The 12,265-nt window shown below is 43.0% G+C and overlaps 1 protein-coding gene across 2 annotated transcripts in view; it reads right to left on the bottom strand.

The window, feature by feature from the left end:
- The window catches only part of ANKS6 (ankyrin repeat and sterile alpha motif domain containing 6), a 35,296-nt gene that overhangs the window by 7,535 nt on the left and 15,496 nt on the right, over positions 1 to 12,265 (bottom strand). The window contains exons 9-13 of one of the 2 annotated variants that reach the window (XM_032219978.1): positions 11,306 to 11,482; positions 10,143 to 10,308; positions 4,660 to 4,826; positions 1,802 to 2,000; positions 130 to 197 (exon numbers count right to left, since the gene is read on the bottom strand). In XM_032219978.1, the coding sequence (XP_032075869.1) occupies positions 130 to 197; positions 1,802 to 2,000; positions 4,660 to 4,826; positions 10,143 to 10,308; positions 11,306 to 11,482 (777 nt within the window). The remainder of the gene's footprint in view (positions 1 to 129; positions 198 to 1,801; positions 2,001 to 4,659; positions 4,827 to 10,142; positions 10,309 to 11,305; positions 11,483 to 12,265) is intronic. The other variant, XM_032219979.1, reaches the window with a different exon arrangement.

Raw genomic sequence — 12,265 nt, 5'->3', positions numbered from 1 at the left:
TGAAATTACGTTTTGATGAAACAAATCAATATTTTTTTTAAAAAGTAATTCTTGCAGTGCTATTATATACAACACAAGTTTTCCCAAGTTTCCAGCAGTAAAGTTTGGAGAGAAAAAAAAAAGATTTACCTCCTGCTCTTCAAAGATAGGCTGGTACTTTTCAAGGGAGAGTTTTTTCAGGATGCCTGTAAGTTCATCTTTAAATTAAGGGGGAAAAAATAAATGTTTTAATTTATGTTAATTGTATTATAAGAATTGTAAAATAATGTTGCGTAGTTATGCTTGACCCAGTATGAAAATCAAGATGGAAGTGAAAAGAAGCCTGCTGTCTAACATTCTGGACAAGATAATTCCTGTAATCTGTATGATATACTACTGTAACAGACCCAGAACAAAATCAAGATGGTTTGCTTATTCCAGATATAACAAGTCAATGAACCCATCTTTTTCTAGTTTCTGGTTTTCAACTGTTGTTGTGAGCCACCCAGAGTTGTGTTTCTTAAGATGAGCAGCCAGACATGTCTTTTAAATAAACAATCATTATAACAGAGTATATATCACATTCACAATGTGAAAATAGGGTAGGAACATAAGGTGATTTAAAAGAAATGTATCTTGTGCATTTTACCACCTCCATTCTGGATGTTGTTACCATTTCATTTCCCCCCATTTTGCTATCTAAATATACAGCAGATTTCCACATATGAACAGAAGAACACAAGCATTCTCCTCTCTGGTAGATAAAATAGGTTTTCATTGTATACTGCCAAATGAGAGTTAAACTGCCCACCCAAATTTTGCCTAGGTCAAGTGCAAGAAACATTGGTGGTTTTGAATGGTTTGTGCCTTATCATCCACAAGCAATGTTGATTTTCAGCCTTGCCCAATTTCTTCTTCACATGCCTTCCTTCCCCAATTGCCACAATTTCCTTCTTCTCTTGAACAGTTTTGAGCAGACCACAATTACATCTCTTACCTTCCCTATGTAAGTTGCCTAGAAGGTATTGCTCAAAAGTGATGAGAGAAAATATATTACTAATTAAACATAGCATCCGGAGCATGCGTTCAGATGTGTACCTTCTGTCCCAAGAATAAAAATAAGTCACAGTGATGGCCTACCCTACTCAGAATAAACATCCAGTGTTTGTGCCCAAGAGACTAAAATACATTCTGAAATGGTGTCATCCAACAAAACTCTTTGGTATTGCCAATTATGTATAGCAATAGCAATAGCACTTAGACTTATATACCACTTCACAGTGCTTTACAGCCCTCTCTAAGAATTTTATGGTTCACTGTCAAATGCACGCTGGACAAAAGCGCGCCGACGAAACGGCGGGAAAAAACCGCAAGTTCTAAATCACGCCAACGAATGAGCGCAGAAGCATGACGACAACAGCGCGCCGACAGAAGTGCGCTCTAAACCTAACCCTAAAGGTAACCCTAAAGGTAACCCTAAACCTAACCCTAATCCTAACCCTGAACCTAACCCTAACCCTTAACCGTAATCGTGCTTCTGTCGCCGCTCTTTTGTCGGCGCGCCTTTGTGGGCGCGCTGTCGACGTCGCGGTTTTATCGCCGTGGTTTTGTCGGCGCGCTGCTGTCAGGCGCGCATTTGTCGGGTCACAGAATTTTACAGTGTAAGCATATTGCCCTCAACAATCCGTGTCCTCATTTTACAAACCTCTGAAAAATGGAAGGCTGAGTCAACCTTGAGCTGGTGAGAATCGAACGGTCGAACTGCTGTCTGCAGAATTATCCTGCAGTACTGCATTCTAACCACTAGGCCACCCATACTTACCTTCATCCGTTAAAGTCCCACTGCTGGAGCCACCGCTGCTTTTCCCTTGCCTGTGAGAAGAAGAAAGCGAAGACTCTGCACTTTGTATCTTGGGGGATGGTAATGGAGATGGCGATGGCGTGAGCGTTGGGGACGTGCTTTTAGATGTAGAAGAATTCTCAGAAGGAGGTTTTTGGTTCACATCCAATTTCTGTTTTACCTAGCAAAAATATAGAAACTTTCCTGTTACTAAAATATGTCACTTACAAAAAAAAAACAGTTTAAGTAAGCACATCTATTGGGTATTTCTCTCTATGTAAATTCGTGACCCGTCAAAACCGCGGAGGACAAAATCGCGCTCGACGAAAGTGCACATTTGACATCATCACAGCGCGACGAAAAAAATTAAAAATTGAAATAAAATTAAAATTAAAGCAAGCTGATTCACATAAAGGTAAGGGTTAGGGTTAGGGTTAGGTTAAGGGTTAGGGTTAGGTTTAGAGCGTTAGGGTTACGTTTAGCGTTAGGTTAAGGGTTAGCGTTAGGTTTAGCGTTAGGTTAAGGGTTACGTTTAGGGTTAGATTTAGGGTTAGGTTAAGGGTTAGGTTTAGGGTTAGGTTTGGGGGGGTTAGGGTAAGGTTTTCGCTTTATTTTTACATTTTTCGATCACAGCGCGATGTTTTCGTCGCGCTGTGATGACGTCAAATGTGCGCTTTCGTCGAGCGCGATTTTGTCCTCCGCGGTTTTGTGGTGGAACCATGTAAATTATATCAATGAACATTAAAATGTAGCAATTAGTAATAAGCTATTCTGAGTACTGGAAAACAGAGACTTCTGCTTAGATAGTAGTGAGAGCACTACAAAAAATATTTGCTGAAAAACTGGAACCTTCGATATCCTCAGCTTCCTTTATGGATTAGTGCCAGAAAAGCCCATATCAATTATTTATTCTTAGGAGCTCAAGAAGTCTGCTCATTTTAAATATTTTGTATTTACGGAACACAAACAGAAAATATAGCTTATCTCACAGCTGAGCTATCATTGGAAGTAAAACATACATAATTAACTGAAAATTTGTAACTGGAGGCAACCGTGCAAACTATTTCCTGGAACTGCTTCTTCCCATTTTTAATTTATTGCTATAACGTATGATACCAGAATTTATACAATGTAATTTATGTAATTAAACATTGATTTATATTCCAGCAAATACCTGCTTTTCTTTCTCTTTTAATGTATGCTCAAAAAATACAGCATCAAAAAAATGATATGCATTATTTTTTTCAATTTTTATTTTATTTTTATTTTTTTTATTAGGATTTATAGGCCGCCCTTTTCCCTGAGGGGACTCAGGGGGGCTTACAATCATTAGGGAGGGGGAGGCTTCTAAAAGCTCTGTAACATTTGGGAGGGGGAGGCTGTGAGAAGCCTGGATATAACATAGCAACAAAGATCTTACTTTTTTCAAATACTATCTTTCTGGTAGCCATTTATTAAAAAAAAAAAAAAGCTATAGAAATGCCTCTGTTCATCAAAGAATAAGAAATACATTTTGATTTTTTCCTACACATATAATATTGATGGAAAATGATAAATTATGTTCCACAGCAAGAACTATTCCCTTATGCTTAGAATAGAATTATATTTCACACTAGCTCATAACCCGGCGTTGCCTAGGTATTTATTTATAGGGGGGAAATGTCTGAACCAAACATAATTTCTAATGTTAGATTTTCCCCCTTACCAGAGGGAGCCCCCTTGTGGAGGACTGTGAAGCCATTACTATGGCAACCCCACCGCGCTGTACAGTAGAAACCATTTTACGGCAGTACAATATAAGCCATTTTAAGGCACAACAGCTGTATCTTAACAGAACACCCCCCCCCCCGAGGGGGGCGTTAGGGGTGTCTTACCCCCACAGTGTTTTTTTCCAGAGAGTAAATCATCTGTGTATCAAGTTTGGTTTTAATTGCTCAAGGCTTTCCAGAGTTATGTTGGAACAGGTTCGAATCCCAGTAAGGGTATGGCTAGCTGATGAGAGCTGAATAGCTTGAAATAGATCTATACTAGTCTTCCTTTATTTATTTATCAGCACAAATAAAAACACACACACACACATACACACATACACATGTACACACACACACACACAAACACACACACACACGTATGTATGTATGTATGTATATGTTGTGGCCCAGTAGGTGCCGTTGGAGCTGCCACCAGACTCCGACAGCGTGGGGCCCTCTGAGTCGGCTCTGGAGGATGTGGAGAACCCTGGACAGGGTTCCGACTCTGAGCAGGGGGCAGAGAGGCTGGTTGGCCACCAGGAGGCACCTGAGCCTTGGACCAGTGGGGAGGAGACAAGGGAGAGTGAGCCGGAGGCCAGTAGTGAGTTGTTCCTCAATGCACGCCATCAAAGAGCTACTAGGCATCAGGAACAGTTGCGCAGTTACAGGAGGTAATTGCACTCAGCTGGTGGTCATTAGGCTCCTCTCCAGACTATAAAAAGGCTGCTTGTGCACACGTCCCTCTTGCAGAAGTCAACGCATTGACTAAAAGTTGGAGAACTTTTGGAAGTAGCTTGGCAGGCTGGATTGCTGCCGAAGCTTGTCTGAGTTGCTGCCAAGGTCCTTATCTGTTCTTATGCTTGGCTTTCAGCCACCGAGGTTTTGGTGTCTTGCTAATAAAGTACATTCCAGTTAAGCTTGTCTCAGCATTCGTTACTGGACGGAGGAGTGGGTCAGAACACACACATAATCATACGGCAGAGTTACATTTAACCTCAGAAATATATTTTATGTATTGTTTTTCTAAAAAAAAATCAATTACAATGCATGCTTGTTTAATAGTTTTGAGATAAGAATAATAAACGTAACCTTAAGAATATGTCCATTTCCAATGGTCTGTGCATTTTCCACATCAGGTGGACAAGATGAAATTAAGCCTCCTATATTTGGCTGTTGACTTGGTTTTGGTTCAGATATGCCAGCAGCTTTTTTCCTTTGAGCTGCAATTTGAGATAAAACGCTATCCGCGCTCCCACCTTAAAATAGATAGGAAGATATTTTAAATTGTAACATACCACACTTTATTCTTCTAATTAAAAAAAAACGTTTTAACAAGTAGCATTAAAACAGTTTAAGAAAGGTCCTTTTTAATTTAAAAGGTATTATTTTAAAGATGTAACTGAAATATACTATTTGAGATAGTAATGGCAGCCCAATTGTATATATGTATCAGGGGTGGGTTTCAACTGGTTCGCGGCGGTCCCCGCGAACCGGTTGGTCGGCGAACCCGGAAGTAAGTAATTTCCAGGAACGGCGAAGGGCCCACCCGCCCGCCCGCACTCCTTACCGGTCTTTGAAGGCTTTTGCGCTTCCACGCAGGCGCATGGCACATATAGCGCCTGCGCGATTCTCCGCGAGCAGCTGGATGGCACATACAGCGCCTGCGCGAGTCTCCGCGAGCAGCTGGAGCATCGCGCAGGTGCTAAGACGCATGCGTGAACTGCGCGCGTGCACAAGGATGCCGCCGGCCCCGTTCCAACCGAACCGGTTGGAACGGGATTAGCAACCCACCACTGGTATGTATGTAGGAGATGTATTTTAACTATTGTCTAACAATGTGTCATAACCCAAGGCAGAATTTACAGCTCCAAGTGCAAGGTGGATTCAGATCCAGAACAGAAACACCAGGTTTGAGAGATAAGAAGCCAACAACGATTGAGTTGGATAAAATTAAGGATGAGCAAGGCTTGAAGAGAAGGTTATCAGCAGTTACCAGGGCGCATAGAAACAACGGTCTAAAAAGGCAAATACTGTATAATTTATGGGTGCACGTTGCTCTAAATAAAAAGGCCAGACTCTTTTCTTCCCCATATTAATTAAATGACACAATGTCAACTTGCGTCTATCAATTTATTTGGTCGCCAGCCTAGCAGAAAGAAAAAACTTCTTCTGTGGTCCACTTGGTTTCCATTTTACTGTCATAAGAAACACAGAAGCCCATCAGATTAAAAAAAAAAAGGAAAAACAGATTATTCTGCGTCTCTTTCAAAAGCATGCTTGCTTAAAAATAAGAAAAAAAGGTGTACACATAAAGCAGTGGTGGGTTTCAAATTTTTTTAGAACCTCTTCTGTAGGTGTGGCCTGCTTTGAGGGAGTGGCTTGTCAGCCATGTGACCGGGTGGGAGTGGCTTGATGGCCATGTGACTGGGTAAGCGCGACCAACTTGTAAAATGTGGTGAAACTCACTTAACAACGCTCTTGCTTAGCAACCAAAATGTTGGCTCAGAAACTCTGGCATTTGAAGCACGCAAGTCTTAAAGCTGTCGAGTTACAAGACCCTTGCATCCCTAACCCTTTAGAAAAAAGCCCCAGGGGTGTTCAAACTTGACAGCTTTAAGACTTGTGGACTTCAACTCCCAGAATTCCTCCTCCAGTCATGTTGGCTCAGACATTCTGGCATTTGAAGCACGCAAGTCTTAAAGCTGTCAAGTTACAAGACCCTTGCATCCCTAACCCTTTAGAAAAAAAAACCCCAGGGGTGTTCAAACTTGACAGCTTTAAGACTTGTGGACTTCAACTCCCAGAATTCCTCCTCTCGCTCTTCATCTTGATGATGTGCGGACGGGCGGGGTGGGGGGAGGGAGCTGGAGGCGGTTCTAAAGGCACTGTAGATTTGTGGAACCTCTTCTATAGAAGAGGTTAGAACTGGCAGGAACCCTCCCCTGACATATAGCTACAAGCAACTTTGGGCAAAAATAAATTGTAACAACATTTAAAACAACTACCCTAATAGAGTGTCTCTCTTGGGTTTTAGAATTTGTGTTGGTTATAATTCTGCCAGTGTTCACCACCACATGAGTTAATTAGATAAGAGCTTTATACAGATATTCAATTAAGGACCACCCATTCAATGACCATTCAAAGCTACAATGGTGCCAAATGAGGAGACGTTTGACCAGCCCTTGTAGCTGCTGCCATTGCAGCATCCCCATGGTCACAATTGCAATGTGGATGCTTGGCACTTGGCCTGCAGTTGCGACAGTCACAGTATCTTGCAGTCACATGATAGCAATAGCAGTTAGACTTATACACCGCTTCATAGGGCTTTCAGCCCTCTCTAAGCGGTTTACAGAGTCAGCATATCGCCCCCAACAACAATCCGGGTCCTCATTTTACCCACCTCGGAAGGATGGAAGGCTGAGTCAACCTTGAGCCGGTGAGATTAGAACCGCTGAACTGCAGATAACAGCCAGCTGAAGTGGCCTGCAGTACTGCACCCTAACCACTGCGCCACCTCGGCTCTTATCCCTACTTGTGACCCTTCCCTGCTATCTTCTGAGAACCAGAGTCCATGGGGAAGCTGAAGGAGGTTGCAAATGGTGATCAAATAATGTCATACTTAATGGCCATACAGGATTCGCTTAACCATGGCAACTGGAATTGTCAAAATTGCAATCATAAATTGGTGCAATCACGTGACAAGCTTAAATCTACTGCGATACAAAGAAATCAATATATTTTACCTGTAAAAACAGAATATTGACTCTTGGTTTTAAATCAACTTATTAATTCTAATTTTAATGTGGTATTTAAAGGAGCACAGTAGCTCATGAGCCTAGAAGGCTAGGCTGATGATTGGAAGCCTTGCGTTTCAGATCGTTGCTGGCACTGAGTGGGGTGAGCTCCCATCACTCTCTCCAGCTCCCGCTGACCCAGAGGTTTGAAAGCAGGCAACTGCAAGTAGATAAATGGGTACCACTTTGGTGGGCAATTTCACAAGGACACGAAAAGTGTCCCAACTGGGCAACGGTGACTGTCACTGGCAAATACTTTTACTAAGGAAGCAGTATTAGTATTAGTAATGTAATCTTTTTTCATCTGGCTGGTCTAGTTAAAGTATTAGGATCATGTAGTCTTTTTTTCAGAAACAAATAGAGACTTCAGAAAATACTTCTAGTGTAGCCTTTGTCTACAACTCCTTAATGCAGCTGCATCTTTTCCTGCGATGCAATTGCCATAGTCCATAGCTATCTCTCGATCCCATGAAAAACATGTTTCATTTAAACTGTTGCAGTCAAATGCTATATACGCATTTACACGAGTGGTGTGTTTCAAATTTTTTTAGAACCTATTCTGTAGGTGTGGCCTGTTTTGTGGGAGTGGCTCGGAGGTCATGTGACCAGGTGGGCATGGCCAACTTGGAAAATGTGGTGAAACTCACTTTACGACGCTCTTGCTTAGCAACCAAAATTTTGGGCTCAATTGTGGCCATAAGTTCTCTTTCTTTTTCTTTCTTTCTTTCTTTCCTTCCTTCCTTCCTTCCTTCCTTCCTTCCTTCCTTCCTTCCTTCCTTCCTTCTCTTTCATCTCTCTCTCTCACTTTCTTTTTCTTTCTTTCTCTCGCTTTCTGTCTCTCTCTGTGTCTGTCTCTCTCTCTGTCTCTTTGCCTCTCTCTCCCTCCCTCCCTGTCTCTCTCTGTCATTCTCTCTGTGTGTCTGTCTGTCTGTTTCTCTCTCTCTCTCTCTCTCTCTCTCTCTCTCCCCCTCCCCCATCTGTCACTCTGTGGGTGTCTCTCTGTCTGTCTCTCACTCACTCACTTAATCACTCACTCTGTGTGTGTGTGTGTCTCTCTGTCTCTGTCTGTCTGTCTCTCCCTCCCTCCCCCTCTGTCTCTCTCTCTCTCTCTGTGTGTGTCTGTCTCTCTCTGATTCCCTCCCTCTCTGTGCCTCTCTCTCTCTCTCTCTCTGTCTCACTCTCTCTCTCTCTCACACACACTCACACACACATACTATGGTCAACTTGTGTTCCAATCACAGGTTAAAAGTACCTGGCAGCGGTGTTTTTCTCTTCGGGGACAGGTCCTCTTCAGAAGGACGAGGTCCCGCTGGTCGCCCTCCCATTTCTTATCTTCCGGCTGCGGCTCCACGCCATGGAAAACATAGGTGCGTGCATGCCCCGCACAATTACAGACCAGAGCAGGACCAAAGCCCCTCTCCCAACTGTTTCCCGCCGTTACGAAGTCTCCAAGGCTGTAATTTATGGGGTGTGCGCACACGCCTATGTTTTCTACGGTGTGGAGCTGCGGCGAGGCTATGTGTGGCTGGCGATGACTCCGGAGCCCATCCAGGAAGATGAGGAACGAGAGGGGGACCCCTCCCCCCGTGGATGGGCTCCGGACCAGCGGAGCCTTGTCCTTCTTTTTAACCAGGCGGCTGTCAGAGAGAAGAAGGCAGCGCGTGCCCTTGGGCTTGTGCAGCAGCCGAATCCTCGCCTCCTGTTCTTCGGCATTTTCTTCATACATTTTCCTCCCTCTGTATGCATTCCCCATCCCCTCCTTTGGAAATGAAGCAGCTGTCGAAGAGAAGAGGGCAGAGCACACCACGTGGGCTTGTGCAACAGCCGAAGAACAGGAGGCGAGGATTCGGCTGTTGCACAAGCGCTGCTCTCTTCTCTGTGACAGCCGCCTGGTTTGCTGAATCCAGTGTGGCGGTGGGACTCTTGCCTTTGCTGAGAGCTTCGCTGGCAGCCGCTTCTTGCCGTCGCCGCCGCACCTGAAAGAAGCTAGTCTTTGGAAAGAACCTCGCCCTCCAGAAAGCCCATGCCGGGAGACAAAAGTGGGCAGGCTGGTTTGGGGCCAGCACCTCCTTCGCTCATTCGGGCAGGCAGAGAAAGAAAGGAGGCTTGTGATAAAGCACCCCTGCCACCAAGGATGAAGAGGAGTACCTTCGCCCTCGACTCTTGCATGCCTCCTTTCTCCACTGCCTGAACTAGCAAAGAAGGCGGGCCACTAAATTGCCCGCTCGACCGCCTTCAAACCAGCCCGCCTCCTCTCTTTCAGTATGGGCTCTCTGGAGGGGGACGGAAGGTTTCTCCCAAGACCTGGTTCCTTTACCTCGCGGCGCAGTTCCGTGACACGTTTGGGCAATTGGGGGGACGACGACTTTCTCGCACGCGTTTGGAGAAAGAAAGAAGGTTTGCGAGAAAGTCCGTCCCCCCCACTACCCAGACGTTTGAATGAAGGAGGCTGCAGGCTCCTTTGCCCTTGGCTACACGATCTTCTTTTGTTCTCTGCTGCCCGAACGAGTGAATGAGGCAGACAGAGAATGAAAGGAGATCGCATCGGGCGGGGGGAGCAAGCCAAGCATTCTGGTACTACGCCACCGGAGGAACGGGTTCTAAAACATACGCTCAATTTCACGAACGGGTTCTAGCGTACCGGTTAGAACCGGCTGAAACCCACCCCTGATTTACACTTACTTCAAAGCACCTTTTGGCCTTCAAAGTACTGCCTAGCCCTCTCCTATATTATTACATTTAAATTTATATATTTTTACTTTTAAAATGTCTAGATACCTGATTTATTATGTAGTTCTCCACCATGCCGGCTAACTCCTCCTACGCTGCTGGATCCACCAGAAGAATGAGGCGAATGGTTGAAATTACTTGAATTGCTGGGAGTTGGAGGCCTTCTTGCAAAAGTGGATAGTTTAATTGGTCTACTACCTCTGCTTAAGGATGTCTGGAAAAATACAGTTTTAAGTAACTTTTTTTTCTACAAATATTAATAAAATAAATTCATTTTGACACAGTTTTAAGCATTGAACAAAACAAAACGAGTAAACTGTAGAATAATAAAAATAAGTTGCATAACGTATGCATTCACGAAGCTAGTTTTGCAGTTACATTGACAGGCAAAATATCATGATAGTTAAGAATTCTGAATTAAACCTTGGAGAAATGCCAAATCATTTAAAAAGTTATTTGGGGATTGATAGTGAAATCTTTCTCACATCTAACTATAAATGGATCATCAAATGCCACTGTCTTTGTAATTTTACAGTCCAAATTTCTGCACTTATTTTACTACGTGGCACGACAAAACTGCGGTCCACTAAAGCGCGCCCGATTAAAGCGCATACCTGACGTCATCAGCAGCGCGACAAATATGACTGCGGAGAAAAAAGGGCGCTTTAAAAAGCACTTTTAAAGCAAGCCGATTCACGTAAAGGTAAGGGTTAGGTTTAGCGTTAGGTTAAGGGTTAGGTTTAGGGTTAGGTTTAGGGTTAGGTTTGGGGGGGTTAGAGTAAGGTTTTCGCGTTAATTTTAACTTTACCGCTCACAGCGTGATGTTTTCGTCGCGCTGTGATGACGTCAGGTACGCGCTTTCGTCGAGCGCGCTTTAGTCTACCGCGGTTTTGTGGTGGAACCATTTTACTAATGACAAGAATAACCATTTTAAAAGAATCCAAGACAATAGCACAGAATGACATATGGGAATACTTTTATACATGCATATTAGTTATATTATCTTTGATTTCTTTTTACACTGTTGTGCAACCTCCAGAATTGTATCCAGGGTGGGTGCCAAATACGGTCAGTAATAAGTAAATGGTGAAAATAAATTATAGTCAAATTTCAAAAGACAATTTTAATTTATAGATGAACGAAAAATGTATTTAAGGAACCCAGAAAGTTGTCCATTAAACTTTAAATAAAACTTTAAATAAGTCTCTTACTTTGTCAGTGCTATTGTCAATACTTGTAGATCTGTGTGGAAAGCCAAGTCTTGTTTGTTCTTTGTTCTGTGTTCTATCAGAATTCCACAACTCAAAACTCGAAGGCGGCAAGAAAGGTGGAATAACAGCTTTCAATTTGTCATTGGGCAACCGTGTAAATGGAGCCCCGCTTCTTAACTGACCGGGGTGAAAAAAAGCAATAAAAATTTCAAGAAGTAAGATATTTAATTGCAACACTAATAAGAATATAGTTAGTTCCTAAATAGCATTTACATGCATCGTTGAATATAAATTAATCATATAAAAGTGAAGCTGAATAAAATTTTAACAAACACCTCCCCAAAATGCTGGAAATGCGAATCAATACACGGAACGTATTACCATTTATGGTGGACCTGTGAGGAAGCAAAAAATTTTTGGGAAAAGGATCAAAAATTGGCTGGAGGCAATAACAGGGGTTAAAATAGAATGGAAACCTGAAATTTTTTTATTAGGAATTATGTCTGTGAAATACAAAAAAGAAATCCAGTATTTAATACTACATATAATTACGGCGGCAAGGATTGCCTTTGCCCAGAAATGGAAAAACAAATTAATCCAAAGCGAAGATGAAATAAAAGAGCTGAAGTGGCGCAGTGGTTAAATGCAGCACTGCAGGCTACTTCAGCTGACTGCAGTTCTGTAGTTCGGCTGTTCAAATCTCACTGTCTGAATTGCTGCCAAGGTTTGTCGGACTTGCTGCCAAGGTCCTTATCTGTTTGTTTACTTGGCTTTCAGCCACCGAGAGTCTGGTCTTGCTATTAAAGGACATTCTCATTAAGTGTGTCTCGGCTTTCGTTACTGGACGGAGGAGGGGGTCAGAACAGGTCACTAAACAAAGACTACCCGCAACTAGCTATAGAAAAGCATGGAGACAACCTTTAAGAAGGAACACAAGGGCAATTACTAAAAACTAGCTTA

Source organism: Thamnophis elegans, chromosome 6 (genome assembly GCF_009769535.1).
Source record: "Thamnophis elegans isolate rThaEle1 chromosome 6, rThaEle1.pri, whole genome shotgun sequence".
Classification (NCBI taxonomy): domain Eukaryota; kingdom Metazoa; phylum Chordata; class Lepidosauria; order Squamata; family Colubridae; genus Thamnophis; species Thamnophis elegans.
Note: the sequence above shows the minus strand (reverse complement) of the source record. Positions and strands in the feature narration are given on the sequence as shown.